Genomic DNA, 27,171 nt, shown 5'->3' with positions numbered 1-27,171 from the left:
CACTCGGTCCCCTCCTCCAAATCGTTAATATAGATTGTAGAGTTGGGGACCCAGCACCGACCCCTGTGGAACACCACTGGTTACTGGTTGCCAGTCCGAAAATGAACCATTTATCCCAACTCTCTGCTTCCTGTTCGATAACCAATCCTCCACCCATGCCAGAATATTACCCCCAATCCCGTGATTTTTTATCTTAAGTAATAATCTTTTATGTGGCACCTTGTCGAATGCCTTCTGGAAGTCTAAATACACTATGTCCACTGGTTCCCCTTTATCCACCCTATACGTTATATCCTCGAAGAACTCAAGCAAATTTGTCAGACATGACTTCCCCTTCATAAAGCCATGCTGACTTTGTCCTATTAAATTATGCTTATCTAAATGTTCCGTTACTGTCTCCTTAATAATAGACTCCAAAATTTTACCCACCACAGATGTTAAGCTAACTGGCCTATAATTTCCAGCCTTCTGCCTACTACCCTTTTTAAATAACGGTGTTACATTAGCAGTTTTCCAATCTGCCGGGACCTCTCCTGAGTCCAGGGAATTTTGGAAAACTATCACCAAAGCATCCACAATCCCTACTGCCACTTCCCTCAAGACCCTAGGATGGAAGCCATCAGGTCCAGGGGATTTATCCGCCTTGAGTCCCATTATTTTACTGAGTACCATCTCCTGAGTGATTTTAATCGTATTTAGCTCCTCCCCCCCGAGAGTCCTCTGTTTGTCCAGTGTTGGGATATTCTTAGTGTCCTCTACTGTAAAGACTGAAACAAAATATTTGTTCAGCATTTTTGCCATCTCCATGTTTCCCACCATTAATTTCCCGGTCTCATCCTCTAAGGGACCTATGTTTGCCTTAGCCACCCTTTTTCTTTTTATATAACTATAGAAACTCTTGCTATCTGTTTTTATATTTTTTGCTAATTTCTTTTCATAATCTAACTTCCCTTTCTTAATCAATCCTTTAGTTACTTTTTGCTGTCTTTTGAAGAATTCCCAATCTTCTATCCTCCCACTAAGTTTGGCTACCTTATATGTCCTTGTTTATAGTCGGATACTATCCTTGATTTCTTTACTTAGCCACGGATGGCTGTCATTTCTTTTACACCCTTTTTTCCTCAGTGGAATATATTTATTTTGAAAGTTGTAAAATAACTCCCTAAATGAACACCACTGCTCATGTACCGTCTTACCCTTTAATCTATTTTCCCAGTCCACTTTAATCAATTCCGCTCTCATACCATCATAGTCTCCTTTATTCAAGCTCAGTACGCTTGTTTGAGAATCAACCTTCTCACCCTCTAATTGGATATGGAATTCAACCATGTTGTGGTCGCTCGTTCCAAGGGGATCCTTAACTAGGACATTATTAATTAATCCTGACTCATTACACAGGACCAGGTCCAAGGTTGCCTGCCCCCTTGTAGGATCAGTTACATACTGCTCAAGAAATCCATCCCTGATGCATTCAATGAACTCGTCCTCAAGGCTGCTCTGCCCAATTTGATTTGTCCAGTTAATATGATAATTAAAATCCCCCATAATTATGGCTGTTCCCTTATTACATGCCCCGACTATTTCCTGATTAATACTTCTTCCAGCAGAGTTGCAACTATTAGGAGGCCTATATACTACGCCCACTAATGTTTTTTTTCCCTTATTATTCCTTATCTCCACCCAAACTGTTTCATTATCTTGATGCTTTGTCCCAATATTATTTCTCTGTATTACAGTGATTCCTTCCTTTATTAACATAGCCACCCCACCTCCCCTTCCTTCCTGCCTGTCCTTCCTGATTGTTAAATACCCTGGCATATTTAATTCCCAGTCGTTGTCACCCTGCAGCCATGTTTCTGTAATGGCCACAAGATCATACCCATACGTAGTTATTGAATCATTTTTGAATAATTTCATTAGCCAATAGTAATCATGTGACTTTCCAATTTTTAAGTGCAATTTTCTAGCAATCTCATTGGCTACTAGTAAGCACCTATCCAACCTGATTTCCCCGCCCCCCCCCGTGATTGACTAACATGGCTCTGGACCAACACCAGTAAATGCAGGCCAGATAGGGCAGGAATTCAGTTTTTGCACAATTAGTTCATGAGCAATGCCAAGGGAGATCAACTCGTGTACCCTTAAAATAATTCTATTTTCCATTGCTACTTTCCCTCAACTCATCACCTCTTGGGGCTTTAACATCAGCTTTCTAAAAATTTTTTTTTTTGTAATCTCTTGCTTCTATTCATGGCACAATATATAATCTTATATTAAAACAGCTGCAGCAAGTGCTCTCCCCCCAGTATAATTTCCACAATCTCAGGCTCAACTATGATCCCTTTATTAGTAAGATGCTGCGACAAGAAAATCCTCATATTGGGCACTACACCATGCCTTGATGCCAGTCCACTGCCATTGTCACTAATAGCTATTAAAAAGAACATTCCTAGATTGTTACAGCTCTTTCCAATGCTTCACCTTCAATTATCCAGATGGTTAGATTTTCCAGTTCACTTGCAAGAGCAACTGACCACGTGCCTCACTCAAATATCTGTTGGCTCCACAGAGATAGAGTTAGTTGCCCCAATGTCCATCACTGAGCAGCAAAAAAGTCACAAGTGGACTTTGCCATCGCTGGATTAGCAATAGGCTGAGATGGGATGGGATGAGAGTTTTCCAACTCAGTGTTCAACAGCGAGTTTTCTTAAAACTTCTTTTGATACTTTTTGGAGGCTCTACTTTGATTTATATTCAATGTTTGTCAATTTTAAGATAGCATATTTGGATTGGAAGTCCAAGGTAAATTTGGCAAGTAGTTGAACCACAAATTAGAGAAACACAATTTGAACAATTTCCATGGCCAACTGCAATACAGAATGGACTGCTGCATTTTTATAGTTTGAAATCTTAAGTAGCAGATGGAATAGCCATCTTCGCCTCTGTAATTTCCTACAATTACAGGTCCATCTATCTCTTGGGCCTGGATCACTGTAGCTATACAAGAGATGAATCTTAATCAATTTTATTTCAATGTTCACACCCACCAGAGGCAGAGTGTCTGGATTGCTTACTATGTTTAATAAGGACAGTAATCCCAGTTGAGCACAAAACTAGAAAAAAAAAATGAATGTCAACCATTGGCTTTAAATGAAAATTAATACTGAAAAGTATTTGCTAAGTGTGCTATTTTGTGGCTCCTGATATTTTGTTTTGAAGTTCAGCAGTTCCCAATTTTCTCCTCTCTTCTGAAATGCCAACCCTTGCTAGGGTCGCCCTCTGGTGTCTCACCCAAGTAGCCATTCTTCATGTGCAAGCAAAAATAGTGACTTTCAGTAGGCTACTCCTATGGTAAATTATGACCAAACTCAATCCTGTCCTCATCAGACCAGTGGCTATTTAACAGTGATCAGAATCAGGAACCCTGACTAATTTTTCCCATACCTATCCAGCCAAGCAAGGTCAAACACTGCACTCTTAAGTGTTGTCCAACTGAGATCAGTTAATTTAGCATGAAGTGAACCTAGGACCACCTGGTCTTTTATGACTTAGTTTTAGATTAGACAGTGCTTTTATCCATTTGGTCATTGGTGGAGCCCGCTTCTTAACTTGCAATAGAGAAAACCAGAAGCCCGAGAGATGGAGATAACTGTAGGAAATTGAAGAAGAGTGCGTGCTACTGGAGGCTTCAAACATCGTTAGTACAGAACTGGGATAGTCTTGACACATTTCATCAGTGTTACCTTTATTTTGACATCAACATATACTCTTGTCGGTGCAAAATGCTTGGTTCTTACCTTGTTCATTGCCCCAGGTTGGGATCCTTTGAGAGCTGCTGCCATCTGAGGTGATCCCTGGGATAATGTATCAGCAAGTAGGTTGTTTGCGTTGGACATGCCTGGGTTTGAGTACTGTATGTTAGGTCTGCCCCTTCCAGCACCAAGAGAACCGTTCATCACTTGTCCCTGCATCATGCCCTGAGCGTTGCTACTGTTCATCAAGGTTGGATTCATATTAGCATTCATGCTCATTCCAACCTGGTTGGTTGGGCTGTTTACACCAGGCATTAGACCTGTTGCTGACGTATGAAGCTGATCGTGTTTCTGTGGGTTCACAGACTGCGGTGTTGGAGGTCTCTGGTTTGCTCCACTTGCTCCACTTGCTCCCATCCCCATATTAGGAGGGGATGTAAGACCACCTTGAGTTAGGGGGCTCTTGACCATACTACTTAAGCTTCCTATACTGGGACTATTCTGTTGACTTTGGCTGCCTACAGACTGCACTGGGCTATCCATGGACCGTGATGAGGCACCACCAGAGCTGACTGCCCCATGTCCCATATTGATACTGGAACCACTGCCTGCTCTCAGAAGTTCTGACAGTTGTTTGTGCTTCGAGGCAGCATCCTGCACCGTGCCAACGCCAGTAAGCTGAGCCAGGTCACCACCATTGGTTAGTCCTAATGGATCTGAACGGATCAGTTCATCTGGTAAGTCATTCTCAAGATCAAATAAGGATCCAAAATCTGAAAAGAAAACAAATACAAATTACAATTGACTTCATTATCAGGATATCTACAATTGTAAGCATTCTCATTCTCTTTTTCTACGCTCATGGGATCACCTGGCTGTGCACAGCTTGGGACCAAGAGGAAAGGTTGGGGAGGCAGGGGGGGGGGGGGGGGGTGTGGTAGAGGGTAAATTGATCTGATCCTCGACTGCTACTAAAGGTGCTGTTGAGTGGCTGCAAGAAGATTTGAGCACCAACTAGTGCAAATGCCACATCCAATCTTGTGTCTACTTTGCACTTACCTAAGCAATGCAGGTCAAGATTGAGAATTCATAGTGGAGAAATTAAACTGCATACCTCAACTCTGTGGCACCATGCATTAGTGTTCTAATGTGGAGCACCACTGAGCCACAAATTAATCATACTTCGTTAAACATCAAAAGATTTTTTTTACAATGCATCATACATATATGCTATTTTTGAATGTAAGGAATTTGCATAGAATGGCACGAAACAGCACAATGGGAAAGTTAAACATTCACCAAGAAAATTAAAAATCTACCAGTTTATTTTGTAATGGTATGAACCCCCTTTTTAGAACAATATTTTCTTGCACATCCATTTTCCTTAATCTTTCCAAGCCATACAATGTCTGGAGCTGAGGGCAGGCTTCCTGCTCCCAGGGTTGAAGATAACACTCCATCAAGCTCCACTCCTCCATTCCAAGCAGAGAAACATTTGATTGATGATTTTTGACAGCAACCATGCTCAGAACAGGAACTTTCTAATGTTCCTAATAATAGATCATTCCAATGCAGAGTGCCAGTGACACTGAAAATCTAGCAAATTTACTAAAAGTTGTTATTCAAAATGGTTTCCCATTCATGCCGTAGTTAATTGCAAATGTTACAAAGCAAGTTCACTATGCATCACAATTCAAACAAACACAACTTCATCATCTATCAGTACATTATGCTCAGCTTTGGTGTTGCAAACTTGCAGGGCACAGCTTCCTGACATGGAACCATAAAAGTTTACAGCACAGAAAAAAAGCTATTTGGCCCATCATGATGGTGCCAACTGTTTGCTTGAGTAATTCAAAACTAATTGCACTACCCTGCTCTTCCTCCAGAGCCATTTTCCCTTAAAAGAGTAACTAGGGAGAGAGTAGGGCCTCTTAAGGATCAACAAGGTCATCTATGTGCAGAACCACAAGAGATGGGGGAGATCCTGAATGAATATTTCACATCGGTATTTACGGTTGAGAAAGGCATGGATGTTAGGGAACTTGGGGAAATAAATAGTGATGTCTTGAGGAGTGTACATATTACAGAGAGGGAGGTGCTGGAAGTCTTAACGCGCATCAAGGTAGATAAATCTCCGGGACCTGATGAAATGTATCCCAGGACGTTATGGGAGGTTAGGGAGGAAATTGCGGGTCCCCTAGCAGAGATATTTGAATCATCGACAGCTACAGGTGAGGTGCCTGAAGATTGGAGGGTAGCAAATGTTGTGCCTTTGTTTAAGAAGGGCGGCAGGGAAAAGCCTGGGAACTACAGACCGGTGAGCCTGACATCTGCAGTGGGTAAGTTATTAGAGGGTATTCTGAGGGACAGGATCGACAGGCATTTGGAGAGGCAGGGACTGATTAGGAACAGTCAGCATGGTTTTGTGAGAGGAAAATCATGTCTCACAAATTTGATTGAGTTTTTTGAAGGGGTAACCAAGAAGATAGATGAGGGCTGTGCAGTAGACGTGGTCTACATGGACTTCAGCAAAGCCTTTGACAAGGTACCACATGGTAGGTTGTTACATAAGGTTAAATCTCACGGGATCCAAGGTGAGGTAGCCAATTGGACACAAAATTGGCTTGACGACAGAAGACAGAGGGTGGTTGTAGAGAGTTGTTTTTCAAACTGGAGGCCTGTGACCAGCGGTGTGCCTCAGGGATCGGTGCTGGGTCCGCTGTTATTTGTTATTTATATTAATGATTTGGATGAGAATTTAGGAGGCATGGTTAGTAAGTTTGCAGATGACACCAAGATTGGTGGTATTGTGGACAGTGAAGAAGGTTATCTAGGATTGCAACGGGATCTTGATAAAATTGGGCCAATGGGCTGATGAATGGCAGATGGAGTTTAATTTAGATAAATGTGAGGTGATGCATTTTGGTAGATCGAATCGGGCCAGGACCTACTCCGTTAATGGTAGGGCGTTGGGGAGAGTTATAGAACAAAGAGATCTAGGAGTACAGGTTCATAGCTCCTTGAAAGTGGAGTCACAGGTGGATAGGGTGGTGAAGAAGGCATTCGGCATGCTTGGTTTCATTGGTCAGAACATTGAATACAGGAGTTGGGATGTCTTGTTGAAGTTGTACAAGACATTAGTAAGGCCACACTTGGAATACTGTGTACAGTTCTGGTCACCCTATTATAGAAAGGATATTATTAAACTAGAAAGAGTGCAGAAAAGATTTACTAGGATGTTACCGGGACTTGATGGTTTGACTTATAGGGAGAGGTTAGATAGACTGGGACTTTTTCCCCCAGAGAGTAGGAGGTTAAGGGGTGATCTTCTAGAAGTCTATAAAATAATGAGGGGCATAGATAAGGTAGATAGTCAAAATCTTTTCCCAAAGGTAGTGGAGTCTATAACGAGGGGACATAGATTTAAGGTGAGAGGGGAGAGATACAAAAGGGTCCAGAGGGGCAATTTTTTCACTCAAAGGGTGGTGAGTGTCTGGAACGAGCTGCCAGAGGCAGTCGTAGAGGCGGGTACAATTTTGTCTTTTAAAAAGCATTTGGACAGTTACATGGGTAAGATGGGTATAGAGGGATATGGGCCAAGTGCAGGCAATTGGGACTAGCTTAGTGGTATAAACTGGGCGACATGTTGGGCCGAAGGGCCTGTTTCCATGTTGTAACTTCTATGATTCTATGAATGGTCTCCACCTGAACCACTCCCTGTGGCAAAGCACCCCATGCTTCAACACCCTTCTGTGTAAAGAAACTTCTAACCTCTATCCTCGCTCTGTGACTATTTTAAATTGATGACCACTAACCATGACGACTCCCCAACCAAAACAAGAGTCTTTCCTTATTTACTCTGTCAACACTCTAAACATTTTAAAACACCTCTCGTAAAATTGCTACTTAGCCTTCTCAGCTTCAATGGAAATAGTCCCAAATCTCAATTCTTTCTTCATAGTTTTCCATCCCTAGTATCACCCTGGTGAATCTATGACGTATGCTCCCTATGACTTTAATATCCTTTTGATAATGGGGCACCTAAAATTATTCACAGCACTCTGTCACCTAACTGCTGTTTTGTACAAATTTATTAGTTCTTTACTCTAGTACTCTATTCCTCTATTTATGAAACCTCAAATGCTATCTATCTACACTCACTTTCTGAAATTTATTTGAACCCTAGGTCTCTCTGGTCATCCACACCATTATCATCATCATCTTTCCACTGAGAGTATACTCCCATTCCTCAATATTCCTCCCAAAATGTATTAGCTGACACTTATCCATATTAAACTGCATTCATCATTTCTGCCAACCAGTATCTCCCTGAAATCTTTTCCAGACTTTCTCACGTTTGTCAAACCTCCTACTTTTATGTTGTTGGGAAATTTTGAGTGTATATTTGGGCATAGGGAATACAAAATGAACAAAACTGGACCCAGCACTGAACCCGAGGACGTACCACTTCTGGCCCTTTCCAATCAGAGCAACACAGTTTACCCTAACTCTTTATTTTCTGTAATTCAGCCAACATTCCATCCATGATACTACAGTTCCTCTTTTACCACGTTTGAATTTTTCTAACAAGCATTTTACACCTTATTGAATACCTGTTGAAAATCCATATACACTAGATCTACTGCATTCCCTTTATCTATCGATTTCTTTAAAAAGCCCTATTAAATTTGTCAAACACTACATGCCTTCAACAAATCCATGCTCGCTGTCCTCAATTCTCATGCATTTCTAAATGCTCATTAATTTTATCTCAAATTACAGACAAAGTTTGGCCACAACTGACATCAGACTAAACTGTATTTTGTTACCCGGTTTAACCTTCGAGAAAAGGTGCTAAATGGCAACTCTTCAGTTCCACAGTACAATTTGCATATTTAAGGAGGATTTAAAATCATGGCCGGAGCCTCTTATATCCCTTCTCTGACTTTTTTCAACCTAAGTTGCATGCCATTAGGGCCCAGTGACTTGCCACATTCAGCTCTGTTATTTTTTTTTAGAACCAATTTCTCTTCAACAGTTGTTCTATATCTGCCTCGAGTAGACTTACATTCACACTTCCACCATTACTTGGGGGGGGGGAAAATCAAAATATTTAACTAATATCTCCGCCACACCAATTAGACATCCTCCTTCATCCCCGAGTGGTCCTACCTTCTCTAATTATTCTTTTACATCTTATATGCTCATAAATACTTTTAAATGCACCTGCCACCCTCATCCAATATGCACCATTTGTTTTATATCAGCCATTTGTAGGCTATTTCTTTTTGGGGGGAAAGGGAAGACGACAAGGAGGGAATCAACAAAAACAAGCATAGTTGGTGTCTTCCCATTACAGTATCATTCCGTCAGCTACCCACAATGCAATATCTAATTCAGTTACGGAAAAGCCTCAAATACTCATGTCCCCATTGTCCCGGTGGAAGAAACTACGTGGTGGAATTTATACTCTCATTGATAAGAAAATGTTACGGTAATATTCAGTATAATAAAGCTGCTCAGTAAAAATTTATCTTCATTTCTGCTATTTTTTTTAGCCTTTAATGCTGCATAGAAATTTACATAATTTGCTTGCAAAACAACAATACTTCGGGGCCAATTAGCTCAATGAGAAATTCAACATACATGGAGCTTTATTAAGAAACCAAGGACATGATGAAAACACACATTTTGCTACTTTAGAATTGTTATAAAACAGAAATGTTAAATACAGTAGTTAATTTCAAATACAGATTAGTATTAAAAGATTTTTCATTCAAACACAACATTTTTTCCATTAGGAAACTCAGCCTGTTTTGGACCTGTCCTAGGGAATTTCAAATCATTGTAGCTTGACTCTTGAACCCAAAAAGAAATGGATAAGTGGCACAGGATACTGGCCTTGGTTTTGTTGCCTGCAGTAGCAAACATCCATAAGATGAGTTCTGCCACGTCCTGAAGGAGCGACCATTTACAAAGTGTGCTGCACTGCTACTGTACATTCCACCAAGATATTCTTCCAGTTAAATACTGGACTGTGAGGTACATCTTCTAGACTCTACAGAATTGCAGTTAATATATGAACTCCAGCTACACTGATCTAGCCCTCCTTTCCATCTCTGCAACCCTCCCCAAAGCATCTTTCAGATTACAATGTCTGTTCCTGCGAAAGCAGACAATGAATAGATAGTAAAAAAGTTAGAGGTATTACAACAAAACCCTGTGCTCCAAACAGTTAATGCTGCCCTGGGAATAAATGGCGCCAGGTTCAAAGCAAACAACAATCCTGTGGCATGGATCCTATTTCTCATCTACATGCTGCCTCTTGGCAACATCATCCAAAAACACATCAGATTCCACATATACGCTGATGACACCCAGCTCTACCTCACCACCACCTCTCTTGACCCCTCCACTGTCTCTCATTTGTCACACTGCTTGTCCGATGAACAAAAGTTCCCTCCAACTAAGTATTGGGAAGACCGAAGCCACTGTCTTTGGTTCTCGTGGCAAACTCAGTTCCCTAGCCACCAACTCCATCCCTCTCCCTGGCCACTGTCTAAGGCTGAACCAGACCATTTGCAACCGTGGCACCCTATTTGACAGAGATGAGCTTCTGACCATATATCTGCTCCATCACCAAGGCCGCCTACTTCCAACTCCGCCCTGCCTTCGCTCACCTGCTGCTGAAACCCTCATCCATGCCTTTGTTACCTCTAGACTCAACTATTCCAATGCTCTCCTGCTGGCCTCCCATCTTCCACCCGCCATAAACTTGAGTTCATCCAAAACTCTGCTGCCTGTATCCTAACTCGCACCAAGTCCCGTTTCTCCCAATACCCCTGTGCTCACTGAACTACACTGGTTCCCGTTCCGGGAACGCCTCGATTTTAAAATTTGCATCTTTGTTTTCAAATCCTCCGTGGCCTCACCACCTCCAGCCCTACAACCCTCCGCGGTCTCTGCACTCCTTCAATTCTTGCCTCTTGCACAACCCCGATTTTAATGGCTCCACCATTGGCAGCCATGCCTTCAGCTGCCTACTCCCTAAGCTTTGGAATTCCCTCCCTAAACCTCTCTGCCTCTCTCTCCTCCTATAAGACACTCCTTAAAACCTACCTCTTTGACCAAGCTTTTGGTCACCTGTCCTAATATCTCCTTATGTGGCTTGGTGTCAAATTTTGTTTGATAATGCTCCTGTGAAGTACCTTGGGACGTTTTACTACATTAAAGGCACTATATAAATGCAAATTATTGTTGTCGTAATTGTTTGGGAGGTCGGAGACAGGAAGTAGGGATAAATGCAACGTTCTCTAATTGGCAGGATGTGACAAGTGGTGCACCCCAGTGATCTGTACTGGAGCCTCAGCTTTTCACCATATATATTAATGACTTGGATGAAGGAATAGAGTTGTATATCCGAGTTTGTAGCTAACACTAAGTTTGGAGGCACTGTATATTGTAACTTCCTGCACTCGTCTACACAAAGGGACACAGACGCAGACAGACTAAATAAGTGCGCAAACTATGGCAGATGAAGTTCCATGTGGGGGAAGTGTGAAATTATCCACCTTAAATCTGAAAAAGAGAAATCGGAATATGTTCTTAATGGTGAGAGACTAGGAACAGGAAGCATTTTGCAATGATATCCCAAACTTAACTCCAGAACCTTAAATGTTGTGACTCACTCTGGTGTTAATATAAAACTAGATACCTGTGAGGCTGATAATGCACTGTCAGCCTATCAAAATGTTCTATGATGGGCAGGGAGAGGGGCAGCAAGGCATTGAGTCAAAATAATTATCATGAACTTTTTCTTGAAAAATGCATTTAGAATCCTTAAGCCAATTATAAGCCTGAAAACCTATCCTCCCAACATGGAATTGTGGTCTAAAGATAAGTACAACCAAGACCACCATGTAGGTGAACAATAGCTAGGTTTTCTCCCGTGGCTCATTATCCCCTTTCCTCCCCAGTGAAGTTTGATTCTGCCAGATCTGGCCAACTATCTATAACAAATATGAATCTGGTTTTAAGCTTCTTCTGACAAACTCTCATGATTCATACCACAATGAAACTCTTTCAAGCTTACAAGACATCTGGCTAGATCAGACATTGGGCTAGATCAAGGCAGAAGTTTTTCTGCATCAACAGGTTTTTGAATGAAAGATCCAGGACCCTGCCTCTTTGCTACCCAATAGGTATACCCTTTTACTTTAAATAATGTGGCCCTGCAGGAGGAGCACTCAAGACTTTGTGAGCCACTTTCCCTCCTGCCACATTTCTTAATCAAGTGCAGAGACCAACTCCCGTTGCTGAAAAGGAGAGATTCTGGCACTGTTCTTCTACTTTTAACAGGAGTCAGCAGTTTGCAAGACACACACAAATTATAGGTGACCGATTTCACCCTGTCATTTATGTTAAAAAGTGCCATTAGCGATGGGCGTATTCTGTGTCTGCAGTCGGACACCATTAGGAACATAGGAACAGGAGTAGGGCATTCGCCCCCCCGGGCCTGTTCCGCCATTCAATTAGATTGTGGCTAATCTGCACCGCAACTCCATTTTCCCTCCTTAGTTCCATATCCTTTGATACCCTAACCTATCAAAAATCTATCGATCTCAGTCTTGAAAGCTCCAACTGACCCAGCATCCACAGTTTATTGCTTTTTAGGGGGGAAAGAAAGCAAGAATTCTAAATTTCTACTGCCCTTTATGTGAAAGAATGCTTCCCGATTTCATTCCTGCATGGCCTAGTTTTAATTTTATTATGTCTCCTTGTTCTTGATTCCCCCACCAGAGGAAATAGTTTTTCTGTGTCTACCCTATGAAATCCTTTTAACATTTTAAACACCTTGATCAGATCACCCTTCAATCTCCTATACTCAAGGGCATACAAGCTAACTTTATGCAACCTGTCCTCATAATTTAACCCTCTAAGCCTCAGTATCACACTGGTGAATCTGAGCTGCACCCCCTCCTAGGCCAATATATCCTTCCCATGGTGCAGTGCGCAAAAGTGACGCAGTGGTCCAGATGAGATCCGAACAAGGCTCTCCACATTTCTAATGTAGACCTTCTATAATGTTGGCAGAGAATTCACAAATGGCAAAATCATCAGCCAATGATCATGCTGGCGATTGGGAAGCCACTATGACTTATGCAGCTTTAACACAGGAATGCAGAATTGAGTGAACTCAAGGCCAAAATACAAATAATTATGCCTTGAGCACACAATTTTAAATGAAATACTGCAAGTTTAACCTTCTAACATGTAGAAATGCAATGAAGTTCAACGTCATTATACAAATGTAAGCATCAGAACTAGCTGAACTGCAGAAATCACTATCAAAAACTATCACAATTAGTTTACTTACACCAACACAATGGTTAAATGCCAGTTTTGCAATAAAAGTGAAGTCTATCTGCCAGACTATGCATCCAATAACATACACACAATATGACAACAGGCATTACATTATGTTGTTACCTAATGCACTGAGGAGGAGATGGTGCGGGGAGAGTAGACACATTCCCACGAGGGGGAAAAGAAAGGCACTCAAAGCTAGAGCTCCCTGGATAACTAAAGATATAGAGACTAAAATGAAACAGAAAAAGGAGGCTGATGACAAAGGTAAGATTCTTAATACAGTAGAGAACCAATCTGAATACAGAAAGTACAGAGGAGATCTAAAAAAAGGAAATAAGAGGGACAAAGAATATGAGAATAGGTTAGTGGCTAACATAAATGGGAACCCAAAAGTCTTTTATAAATATATAAATAGTAAAAGGGTAGTCAAAGGAAGAGTGGGGCCGATTAAGGACCAAAAAGGAGATCTTCTTATGGAGGCCGAGGTACTAAATGAATATTTCGCATCAGTCTTCACAAGAGAAGAGCATGCTGCCAATATAGCAATAAAGGATGAGGTAGGTAGTGATATTGGACAGGATAAAAATGGATAAAGGAGGTACTTCAAAGGTTGGGAGTGCTCAAAGTAGAAAAAAGACATCCGATCCAGATGGGATGCATCCTAGGTTACTGAGGGAAGTAAGGGTGGAAATTGCAGAGGCTCTGGCCACAATCTTCCAATCCTCCTTAGATATGGGGGCTGTGCCAGAGGACTGGAGAATTGCAAATGTTTCACCCCCAGTCAAAAAAGGGGAGGGGGATAAGCCTGGCAATTATAGGCCAGTCAGCCTAGCATCGGTGGTAGGGAAACTTTTAGCGATAATAATCCGGGACAAAATTAATTGGCACTTGGAAAAGTATGGGCTAATAAATGAAAGGTAGCACGGATTTGTTAAAGGAAATCATATTTTGACTAACTTGTTGAGTACTTTGATGAAATAACGGAGAGGGTTGATGAGGATAGTGCGGTTAATATTGTGCATATGGACTTTAAAAGGCATTTGATAAAGTACCACATAATAGACTTGTTAGCAAAATTAAAGGCCATGGGATTAAAGAGACAGTGACAGCGTGGATACAAAATTGGCTAAGGGACAGATCGTAGAGAATAGTGGTGAACGGTTGTTTTTCAGACTGGAGTGAAGTATACAGTGGTGTGCCCCAGGGGTTGGTATTAGGACCACTGCTCTTTTTTTATGTATATGAATGACCTGGACTTGGGTATACAGGTTATAATTTCAAAGTTTGCAGATGACTGAAACTTAGAAATGTATTAAATAATGTGGAGGCTATGTGTAGTAACAGACTTCAGGAGGACATAGACAGACTGGTGAAATGGGCAGACACATGGCAGATGAAATTTAACACAGAAGTGTGAAATGATACATTTTGGTAGGAAGAATAAGAGGCAATATAAACTCAATGCTGCAATTTTAAAGGGAGTGCAGGAACAATGAAGCCTAGGGGTGTACGTATACAAGTCTTTGAAGGTGGCGGGACACGTTGAGAAGGCTGTTAAAAAAGCAAATGGGATCCTGGGCTTTATTGGTCGAGGCATAGAGTACAAAAGCAAGGAAATTATGGTAAACCTTTATAAAACACTGGTTAGGCCTCAGCTGGAGTATTGTGTTCAACTCTGGGCACCACACTTTAGGAAGGATGTCAAGGCCTTAGGGAGGGTGCAGAATGGTACCAGAGATGAGGGACTTCAGTTATCTGGAGAGACTGGAGAAATTGGGGTTGTTCTCCTTAGAGCAGAGAAGGTTAAGAGGAGATTTGATAGAGGTGTTCAAAATCATGAACAGTTTTGATACAGTAAATAAGGAGAAACTGTTTCCAGTGGCAGAAGGGTCGGTAACCAGAGGACACAGATTTATGGTGATTGGCAAAAGAACCAAAGGCAGCGAGTTATGATGATCTGGAATGCGCTGCCTGAAAGAGTGGTGGAAGCAGATTCACTAGTAACTTTCAAAAGGGAATTGGATAAATACTTCAAGGGAAAATATTTGCAGGGTTATGGGGAAAGAGCAGGGGAGTGGGACTAATTGGACTGCTCTTTCAAAGAGCTGGCACAGGCACGATAGGCCAAATGGCCTCCCCCTGTGCTGTAACATACTATGATACCATGAGGTATGCACCCTAAAACTTAGTATCCATTACAACCATGTTTTATTTTGCAATTCTGAGGAAGGACCCTACACATCCTTGATTACCTGACGTAACAAAACTATTACCTTTTGATGAGTTGGCTGAGTGTGTAAGAAAGGAAGTCCACTGATGTTTTTTTAAAATTCGTTCACGGGATGTGGGCGTCGCTGGCGAGGCCAGCATTTATTGCCCATCCCTAATTGCCCTCGAGAAGGTGGTGGTGAGCCGCCTTCTTGAACCGCTGCAGTCCGCGTGGTGACGGTTCTCCCACAGTGCTGTTAGGAAGGGAGTTCCAGGGTTTTGACCCAGCAACGACGAAGGAACGGCGATATATTTCCAAGTCGGGATGGTGTGTGACTTGGAGGGGAACGCGCAGGTGGTGTTGTTCCCATGTGCCTGCTGCTCTTGTCCTTCTAGGTGGTAGAGGTCGCGGGTTTGGGAGGTGCTGTCGAAGAAACCTTGGCGAGTTGCTGCAGTGCATCCTGTGGATGGTACACACTGCAGCCACAGTGCGCCGGTGGTGAAGGGAGTGAATGTTTAAGGTGGTGGATGGGGTGCCAATCAAGCGGGCTGCTTTATCTTGGATGGTGTCGAGCTTCTTGAGTGTTGTTGGAGCTGCACTCATCCAAGCAAGTGGAGAGTATTCCATCACACTCCTGACTTGTGCCTGTGTAATGTGTTGCACTGTAAGTGGACAACCAAACTAGTAAGAGGACCCCTGTGGGATTTGTTAGACGCAGGGATTAGCAGCAATTAGGAATGTACATTTTTTACAAACTGTATTTGTTGCAATAAGTCACTGAAGTCGGTTGGGGGATGTTAAATTAATCAATGAATATTAGTGCTTTCCTCAGGTGTTGGGGAGGCGAGGAAATCTGTGCCTCCTAACAAATGTAGCCCATGACACAGTTACAAATCTAATCTCATGCTACAGGAAAGAAAAATAAATGAGTGAATGGAAGTAGTAAAAGATTTTGAATGGTTATTGTGGTACAGCACTGATGTTTAAAATTTTATGCCAAACATGTCACCTGGCTTAAGCGGCCAGATTGGATCTTGGTAGGAAAGAAGCAAATGAATACAGATTTCACTATAATTACAAAAAGTAAATCACATTTCATAAAGAACATTCTTTTCTAAGATAGTATGTACTGTTAAATTGGTACTTCCCTGAGCAGTTGTCAGACATGCCAAAGAATGTGGGTTTTCATTTTTTTTTGCAGGTCCCTGAAATAGGTGCAATCTCCACACTATCATCAATGAGGAACAGGAATTTGAGCAAATCATTATAGTGAATACTAGTTTCAGGGAAAATACAAACAAACACAGACAATAAAAAGGGACAAGCTGAACACTGAAGGGCAATTCAAAAAAAATCTTTGGCTGCCGATGCACAGCTGCAAGCAAAGATTAGGCTTTGCAGGAAGCTATATCCATTTCCGATTTTTAAGTCTACTGATTTTAGGGTTAAACCTAACTACCAGAAACATTAACTCCAGCATACTACAGTTCTGGTACGAAACTTTCCAGTTTTATGCACATATCATCACTTCAGCATACAGTCAGAGTACACCTTCAGTCACCTGCACCCTGTTCAGACAGCCGAATGAAGCTCCATGGAGGAGGCGATGCAGAGGTTGAAGCTAATGAACATCAACTCCGTTTAGTATTATACTTTGTAAAGCCACTTTTATTTCTTGCAAAACTGCATTCTGATTACAAACACTTTTCTTTAACCCAGAAAGGCACATTTGCTTCCAGGTGATTTACTGAACATGAATTCTGGAAAAAATAAAACCTGAAATGCAGATGGCCTATCCATATGCAGTCAAAAGTGGAAACAGCCCAATTATGATCAAGAAAGTTCTTCATTCCACACAACATTTTCTTGCTCAATAATCTGCAATGATTTTCTTATATTTGAGTTTTCAGTGAAATTTATGTCGTCATCTTTAATCAAGAAGGGACTAACCAAAAGTCCAAACCAAAAAAAAATGCATTTTCTTTAAAATCACAAAAATAATTCTTATCTAGCCATTTTGAAAGTATTTATCTACAACAGTGATTTTAAAAAATAATTCATTTGATTTGAAATATTGAGATATCCTGAGGACACAAGGTGCTATACCGAGGTTCCTTGCTCCTTTTCTTCTTAAAAGTCAAATTTTATGCAGTCACTACCTACATCTTGCTTAGGCTGTTTTGGATTTATGCAGAAAATCCAATACTAAGAAAAACTGAATATTCAAAGCAATTTTAGCAACATCCAGTCCACGTAGAGAACCCACTTCTGACTCAGAATATCACTTATTTACAGAGAAACAAGCATCAAAAGCATTTCTGTACAGAATTTGTAGAAACTACAAGGCCTATTTTGTGTAAAGGGGAGGTTAGAATGCAAAGAGAGAAAATGTACTCATGCTTGCATATTTCTTTTTATTCATTCTCGGTATGTGGGCATCACTGGCAAGGACAGCATTACTGCCCATCCCTAGTTGCTCTTGAGATAGTGGCGGTGGGCTTTACCGTTGCAGTCCGTGTTTGCTAGGCCACTTCAGAGGCAGTCAACCACACTGGTGTGGGACTGGAGTCACGTATACGCCAGACCGAGTAAGGACGGCAGGTTTCCTTCCCTAAAGGAAATTAATGAACCAGTTGGGTTTTTAACGACAATCTGACAGCTTCATGGTCACTTCTACTGATACCAGCTTTTTATTTCCAGTTTCTTTTAAACTAGAATAAAATTCTCAAACTGCCATTGTGGGATCTGAACTCATGTTCTCTGGATTACTAGTCCGCTTAAATAACCACTATACTACATGTATCCCAAGCAGGTGAAATTAATTCGCTCATAAACACACAGCTTGTCCCTATATACATAGAATCACATAGAACGGACAGCACAAAAAACAGGCCATTCAGCCCAACTGGTTTATGCTCGACAAGAGCCTCCTCTCACCCCTCTTCATCTATCAGCATAACCTTCTAAGACAACATATATAAGACTTCAGGAACTATTTTTGCACCATTATGGTTTATATAGCAACATATTTTGAAACAGATAACCAGATGTAATTTTTCAGCAAAACTATTCCTATCTTTGGACACGATCATGAATAAAAACAGAAAATGCTGGAAAACTCTCAGCAGGTCAGGCAGCATCCGTAGAGACATTATTAGAAATTTGGCCTCATGGTAAGGCAAGCATTAAGATTTGGCAGCAATAAAAGATGACAGAAATGCTGGAGAAATCTTTAAGAAATCTCAGAAATAGGAATATACACACACACACATCATGAAACATTAAAGATAAGCATATAAACAGTTCAAGCTTAACTTTGGATCCATGATTGATTCTTCAGCTTTGCAACACAAAGCCATAGAGCTATTATTTCTTGTATCACCACAGGAAAAGTCTTGGGATTATACAAGTCACAAATAGCAAAGCCACCTGAAACTCAATAAGAATACTGACAGGGTTGTCACCAGGTTTACTTGGTGAGTTGGTACCAAAATGCCTCTCGTGACTAGTACCTCAGACTAGTGTTACATCATTCAAAATGCTTTCACCAGCCGCAACGCAAGTCTGAAAGATCAAAATCTATATTTACTGCTGGATTCTTTTCAAGGTTCAAATGAGATAGTACGAAAATTTCACACACACTTGGCTGAAATCCTGGTGACAGCATTGGTGCAATGTAAATCCACACAAGCTCAGTCTAACCTTAGGAAATTTCCTTGACATTAGGATGCCAATAAGGTGCTATACAAGAGATGAAGACTAAAGCAATTCGGCTCGTTGTTTCACAATTATAAATAAAAATTCTAACATTTATAGAATAGAAAATAAGCAGAAGCTGTTTTTAAAACTTTAGCAGATTGACATAAAAAAGGAACCCTTATTGCCAAGCATTTGCAATTACAACAAAAATACATTCAACCATACTGTCAAAGAAAAATACACAACTTATCTAGCATAATTAAATTTTAAAAAAGTCCAAAACTGTGTCATAAATAGAAAGACAGGGAAGCAGACATCCAACTATGCAGGAAGGGATTAAGAGGGATGATCAAAATCCTTGGCAAAGAGAGGGGTTTTGAGAAGGGTTTTAAAGGAACTCGTGCAAAAGAGTTTAGGGAAGGCATTCCAGAAATTGGGGTTAAGATGGCTGAAGGCTCTGCCACTAATAGTAGGGACAAAGAAAGGTGAGATGCATAAAAGCTCAAAGTGTGCAGGGGTTGTAGAGAAAGAAGACTGGGTGAGGTTGTAGAGATAGGGTCCTATGGACAGGTTTGAAGATGAGCACAAGGGCTTCAAATGTAATATGTTGGAGGACAGGGAGTCAGGGTAGGTCTGCAAGGCCAGGGGTGATGGACAGGTGGGACTTGGTGCAGGTCAGGATATAGGAAGCTGCATTTTGGACAAGTTGATGTTTGTGAAGGTGGGAGGCCAATGAAATAATCAAATCTAGAGGTGAAAAGTATGGAGAAGGAATTCAGCAGCAAAGGGGATAAGGAAGGGCGGAGGTGAGCAATGTTACGCAGGTGGAAATAGATAGAAAAAAAGTCTTTGAAGCTTAGCTCAGGGTCAAACAGGAAGCCATGGTTTTGCAGTCTACTTCAGTATAAGGGAATGGCCAGGGAAGGAGGATAGAATCAGTGGAAAGGAGTGGACTTTATGGTCCAATGACAGGGGATCAGGGCTAGAATGGGTGGGGGAATGGGGAGGTTAGCAGCAACTGGGGGACAAGAGAGGAAAAGGAGGTAGCAGTAGAGATGTCAATCTTAGAAACAAAAGAAATCCATGAGATCTTTACACCTGGGGCTGGAGGTGACTGTGATGGCAGGCAGAGAAGAGGTTTGAGGAGCATGGGGAAGAGAGGTTTAATGAGGTAAGTTGTTGCGGAGGAAAGGAGATTTGGGTTGTCTTTTTCCCCCCCCCAGGATGAAGAGAGAGAGAGAGAGAGAGAGAGAGAGAGACACTCCTAAGACTTCACGTCAGATTTAGTAATGTGAATCAGGTATATTCTCAAGCTTACATCCCTCTGACTTAAGGGAACAAAGATGGAGACAGTGAATGATTTAGAGGGAACATACGTGTCAAAGACAGGCGAGAGAACAGTTAAGCAGCTCCACAGCAATAGGGAAGTTGTGCTGGGTGAAGAGTTAGAGAAAAGGTAATTGGAGTTCGAGATCCAATTTGAGAGAGCTAGGGGCGATTTTTGTTCCCAACGTCAGATAGTGAGGGTACAGGAGGTGGAAGAGGGAAAGGGAGACAAGATGATATGGAAAAATAAGGAAGGGGTCAGAAATAGCTTTGTCGGTGACTGAGGCCGTGGGGAGAGAAGCCACACAAGATTGCGTGGTTGAGGGGTGGCCATGGGTATGTGAGGGAAAATTTTATGTTGAGGTTGAGTGAGCATAGGAGGGCAAAGTAGTCAGAAGAGAATGGACATGGGGTGTTTAGATGTAGATTGAAGTCATCAACAATAAAGAGACATGGGGCAGAAGCCAAGGAAGGACATCTCAGTACAGCAACATGGGGCTTGGATGACAGTATGCGACACAGATTTTGAATAAGAAACTGGAGCAATGGAACAGGGTGAGGCGCATGAAGGAGGAGAAGGTGCCAGAGGAGTAGGGATGTCGCCGAGGTATGGCTTGGTGATAAGGGCTATGTCATCATCCTAGTTGCTACTCCGGGATAGCCAACAATGGGTGCCAAAGCGATCTTGACAGAGGATGCAAGGAATGCAGCAGGCTCATTCAAGAGGTACTTGAGCCTTGAGCGGTGACAGTAGAGAAAGAAGGCTGGGGAAGAAACAAACAAGAGAAGCCATGGAGCTGGAGGAGGAGAAAGTGCTCATAGTTCTTGTCACATTATGGTGTAGCATTTATCCTGCTATATGTAAGGCTATTATAATCTAGTTTGGAGGTTTTTTTTCACATTCTAATCACAGTAATCAGAATAAGTTGACATGTAAACATTTGAAGCACAACAGCTAGTTTTATGATTCAGTAGATGGGACACCTTAACTTTAGGAAAAATGCCTTCGACAATGTTATGTTTATCGATAGTTTCTTCATCGATTCAAACCATGATAGCACAGCTAGTGATCAGAATCCAGTATATATGCAACTTTAAAAAATGTAAATCAGCCAGAATAGTACACGTCCTAGAAAGTCGAACTGGAAAGAAGATTCAGTAGGGTATAATGAATTCATCAGCAGCAGCAAGCAGGTTCTGAAGACAACCACCAGCATCACTAACAATACTGTGCTACTCAGAAGTTTTTTTTTAGGAAAAGCAGAAAATAGCTTCATTTGTAAAAAAAAATCCTGTCTATAGGTCTTAAAATGGTATTATTCATTGAATTGGCAGATTTCTACATTTATTACTATGAAATCCCATGTTTATATTAGCCTCTAATGAGCAGTGTGGATATGTGCAACTCCTTAAAATTCATAGAATGTAGGATATAGCAAAAATCAAGATTTATAATGGGAGTTACTAACTGAAGCACTGACACTGGCAATAGGCAGGAAGCTGATGTGCAATTCTGTTAACATGAAAAATGTGGTTTTATCCTATGCTGTTAAACAGAATTAAAGCACTGCAACTAATGAACAATTATTAAAGATACTGCTGATAATTCAATCTTCTATTAGGTAAATCCTAAAATTTTCAAAATTTTCTTCCAAAGGCGAAAATCTCACACTAACGTTACACTATTCAATAAGATATCACTAGTACAAAATTTTTCAGGAAGATGTTTTTAAGCATGGATTTAAATAGCTTTTCAGCCCTAATCTGTATAACCAAAAGATCAGGTTTCTGATAAATTCAGTTCACGATTGGTAAATAGTTTACTGTTCCTGACATATGGTACTACGTAGTTTTAACAATTTATGAAGTTGCAACATTGATTCCCTGCCTGCACCCCCCACCCCACCTCCAGCCCCACCCATTGCATGTTCTTGTTCTCAAAACAAAAAAATTGCAACTAAGTGTAAAATTTTACTGGAACTCTAACACAAAGGATGAAAGGCTATTCAAAGTATCCTTGCACTCTATTTAAAAGCTGCTCCACTCAAACAATGCCATGCCAGTAAAACTGTTTCTTCTAAATACAATCAAAACTTGCTTAATTATACTTTGGTTTTATGAATTAAAAAGTATCAAATTAGTCACTATCTACATATTTCACAATTTTCCATCATAATTCTCATCAAAATTCAGCAAATTAAAAAATGACAAAGCAAGAACTATTTTATACTTTTAAATTTGATGTGTTAGAATGCAAGGTGTGCTACTGCACAATACACTTACATTTTAGTTTATTTGTTTAATGAATCCTGTAGCAAGTTAAAAATGTTTGCAAAGTGACTTCACAATCGAGGACTTAACTGGGAATAGCACAACTTCTAGCTACCGAGGAAATAATGCTCAACGTGGCCACAAATAAGGTGTCAAACACTAAGCTACAACAGCTCCAATTTACCATAATTACCTATTTTCTTTTCAAAGCAGTTATTCCAAAAGTGATCTCAAAACTTTATTAAATGGTAAGTTGACTTTCATTGTCAGCATAGAGAAACATTATTTGGCAATATTTTGAATTCAGTCATACCCATTCTTTAAAAATGTGCAACTGTCATTCCAATTAAGAAAAGCAGTAAACAGCTTTTCTGATGTAAGTAAACTTAGATTATAAGCCCCCTGCCTCTATTATGACAAGCAACACTGACTATGTGACTAGCAGATGGCTGTTTCCTCGGTATTAATTATTTTGCTTACTCTATGCAAATTACAAAGGAACCGAAGTTCAATGAACATACAACTTGCTGGGCTTGGCATCATTTTTAAACTTGGACAATGAACACCAAATTAAGACTCCACAATCAATGCTATTTAAATGTACTACCGCATATTGAAATTCTTAAACTTTTTCTAACACTCTCTGAGTCACCAATAATGCATCTGAGGTAGGTAAATATATTTAGAGCTCCTCTGCTTAATTTTTTTAAAACTGAAAATTGTGCTCAGTAATAGCTATTTAGCTCGAACTGCTAAAATTAATGATTACATTATAAAATTTATCATACATTTCTAGTTTGCTCAAGCTCTTCCTCGTCAATTAGGACAGATTATGTTATATCGTGGAGGAAGCAGAGTCCTCTGAATCAAGCAAAATGTCACTGGACATTTTTGAGAACTGCATGGTTATTAGCAAACTTTACGTTCAAGAAAATAAGATGCTTCAATTGAAAAAATCTGAATTGTCCTTTTAGTTAATAACATTTTGCCTGCATTTTCCTATGTTCCTATTTAATTTTACCAAAGAAAATTGTGTAATATGGTTTTCGAAGATTACTTTTAGACACATACTTTCTATACCTCCTTCAGCTACTCCAAGGAATATCATTATGTTGGAACTTCATGGGATAAGCACAAAGTACTTACCTGCCTTGAGTGAAAGGATGCAGATGGAAGCAAATGGAGAAATAAATCAAACCCTACCCAGGAGCCAACTGTATTCCCCCATCAGAATAACATTTTTTATTTTATTGTAAATACATTATATGTTGGGGAAAATTGTATTCATATGCCAATTAGGCTAAACCAAGTTCTTGTTATAGGTACTTAAAGTTTAAAAAGATCCATCTAAGTTCAACAGAATCAATTATTTCAAGTTTTAATTTATGACCAGCAATATTAAATTTCAAAAGGAATTGGCAGCACACTGGTCCAATTCATTGGTGTGTTAGTCAAAGTCCAATTTTAAGATATTTTACATATCAGGGATAGTGAAAACCTTCATATGCCAACTGGAATTCCACTGGCAAAAATTTGACAACACTGAATTTCCAATTATAAAGGATCAATTTGAAAATTCCTTCAAAATTATACTGCAACATTGAGTTTGGCTACTACATGCATAAAATAATAACTGATTTGTAAACTGCAGGAAGTGTACCCATTTAATCCCCAATGTAAAACTGCTGTTAGCCAGCGTCAAATTTTGCCAAGCATCCTTCAACATCCATAGGCTTAAAGTTATTAATATTTGCTTTTATTGTCCAATTTATTGTATTGCTGGTCCCTTTACACTCAATTGACTACTGATGACTTGAATTTTAGAGATATGCCGTACCATGATCTGTTCAGTTCCCGACGCTGTTTAATGGAACAGACCATAACAAAAACAGTGGGAAGTTATGCTAATTTAAATGGAAAATTTAAGTCCTCTACTCCACTGGCTCTGTGGTCACTGGGTGATATGAGGCCCAACAGGCCGGAAACATTCCAGATTTTTCCCCTGGCTTCTGTTGGGTTACTCCATCTTGCCCAAAGTGTCACCGTCATTAGTTCCAACACTACCAAGCATGGCTGCAATGGCTCCGTGAAGAAATGGTCTACCAACACTGCTCACACTCACAGCTGAAATAAAGACCACTTGGCTGCGGAACTATATCCCGACGAGTCACCACCTCCAGGGAAAAATGAGAAAGTTAGAGGAAAACATTTATTATGTATAATAGGAATTTTGAACTTTTCAGTAAATCTATTAGCTGTCAGGATTTAAAAGATATGCCATTAAGTAAATTTATTTAAATACTAGGATAGATTTGTTTTTTCACAACTTGTACAATGACTGACATTTGTATTCATTTCATTTGAATTTATAAACCAAAACTTTCTATTTAACTGATTAAAGAAGCAAAATCACTAACATTTTTTTAATATAAGTCATTTATCCTTTTAACATTCCTATACAGTAAGAGAGAAAATCTAACTAGCTCAGTGCTGGAAAAGTTATTAAATTACTGGGCAACGAAAACAGAAAACACTCACTGGGCAGACTCGTTTACAGATGTATACATGGCTTTCCCTTGTGTTTTTAAGTAACATTAACATTTTACTAGTGAGGCCCTGAAACCACTAGTTTAAAAAAGATGCTTAACTACTAGTTATGTCAACCTCCACAATAATGCTGTACAGCAGTGTTTCTCCCATTTGTAGAGCATGCTACTAACCTTGGAAGTAGATTTGCTGCAATATTTTTGGTCTTTTCAAGCTAAACATTATAAATCTATAGAGAAATACTGGTAAAATTATGATGGAGTGTATCACTTTTATCTCAGAAGCAGCTTTGTATGATCAAGACTTCTTTTTGCAACAACCAAATCACTGAGAAATCTTTCTAAGAAAATCAAGCCTAATGGCATCACAGCTTGAAAGTGTACTGCCAAGAGGAGGTTAAAAATGGATAAATCCCCAGGCCCGGACGAAATGTATCCCAGGCTACTGTGTGAGGCAAAGGAGGAGATTGCGGGGGCTCTAACACATATATTCAGAACCTCTCTGGCCACAGGGGATGTGCCAGAGGACTGGAGAACCGCTAATGTAGTACTATTATTCAAGAAGGGGAGTAGGGAAAAACCGGGGAACTACAGGCCAGTGAGCCTAACATCAGTGGTAGGAAAATTATTGGAAAAAATTCTGAAGGACAAAATTAGTCTCCACTTGGAGAAGCAAGGATTAATCAGGGATAGTCAACATGGCTTTGTCAAGGGAAGATCATGTCTGACTAATTTGATTGAATTTTTTGAGGGGGTGACTAGGCGTGTGGATGAGGGTAACGCAGTGGATGTGGTATACATGGATTTCAGTAAGGCCTTCGATAAAGTCTCGCACAGGAGACTGGTCAAGAAGGTACGAGCCCATGGAATCCAGGGTGCCTTGGCACTTTGGATACAAAACTGGCTTAGTGGCAGAAGGCAGAGGGTGATGGTCGAAGGTTGTTTTTGTGACTGGAAGCCTGTGGCCAGTGGGGTACCACAGGGATCGGTGCTGGGTCCCTTGCTGTTTGTGGTCTACATTAACGACTTGGATATGAATGTAAAAGGTATGATCAGTAAGTTCGCTGATGATACAAAAATTAGTAGGGTGGTAAATAGCAAGGAGGATAGCCTCAGTCTGCAGGACGATATAGATGGGATGGTCAGATGGGCGGAACAGTGGCAAATGGAATTTAACCCGGAAAAGTGCGAGGTGATGCACTTTGGAGGGACTAACAAGGCAAGGGAATACACAATGAATGGGAGGACCCTAGGCAAGACAGAAGGTCAGAGGGATCTTGGTGTGCAAGTTCACAGATCGCTGAAGGCGGCGGAACAGGTAGATAAGGTGGTAAAGAAGGCATATGGGATACTTGCCTTTATTAGCCGAGGCATAGAATATAAGAGCAAGGAGGTTATGATGGAGCTGTATAAAACACTGGTTAGGCCACAGCTGGAGTACTGTGTGCAGTTCTGGTCGCCACACTACAGGAAGGATGTGATCGCTTTGGAGAGGGTGCAGAGGAGATTCACCAGGATGTTACCAGGGCTGGAGCGCTTCAGCTATGAAGAGAGACTGGCAAGATTGGGTTTGTTTTCCTTGGAGCAGAGGAGGCTGAGGGGGGACGTGATTGAGGTGTACAAAATTATGAGGGGCACAGATAGGATGGATACTAAGGAGCTTTTTCCCTTCGTTGAGGCTTCTATAACAAGGGGGCATAGATTCAAGGTAAAAGGCGGGAGGTTTAGAGGGGATTTGAGAAAGAACTTTTTCACCCAGAGGGTGGTTGGAGTCTGGAACTCACTGCCTGAAAGGATTGTGGAGGCAGGAACATTCAAGAAGCATTTGGATGAGCACTTGAAATGCCATAGCATACAAGGCTACGGACCAAATGCTGGAATATGGGATTAGATTAGACAGGGATTGATGGCCGGCGCGGACACGATGGGCCGAAGAGCCTCTATCCGTGCTGTATTACTCTATGACTCTAAATCAAGTTTCCTTGATGGCTTACTG

General features: G+C 40.8%; 1 protein-coding gene across 2 annotated transcripts in view; it reads right to left on the bottom strand.

Annotated features, from left to right (window-relative positions):
- Positions 1 to 27,171, bottom strand: part of LOC137305727 (histone acetyltransferase p300-like) — a 115,560-nt gene that overhangs the window by 76,437 nt on the left and 11,952 nt on the right. For both annotated transcript variants that reach the window (XM_067974661.1, XM_067974662.1), the window contains exon 2: positions 3,798 to 4,525. In XM_067974661.1, coding sequence (XP_067830762.1) covers positions 3,798 to 4,525 — 728 coding nt within the window. The remainder of the gene's footprint in view (positions 1 to 3,797; positions 4,526 to 27,171) is intronic.

Source organism: Heptranchias perlo, chromosome 40 (assembly GCF_035084215.1).
Source record: "Heptranchias perlo isolate sHepPer1 chromosome 40, sHepPer1.hap1, whole genome shotgun sequence".
In the NCBI taxonomy this organism is placed as follows: Eukaryota; Metazoa; Chordata; class Chondrichthyes; order Hexanchiformes; family Hexanchidae; genus Heptranchias; species Heptranchias perlo.
This window is presented reverse-complemented; position numbering and strand designations above follow the sequence as displayed.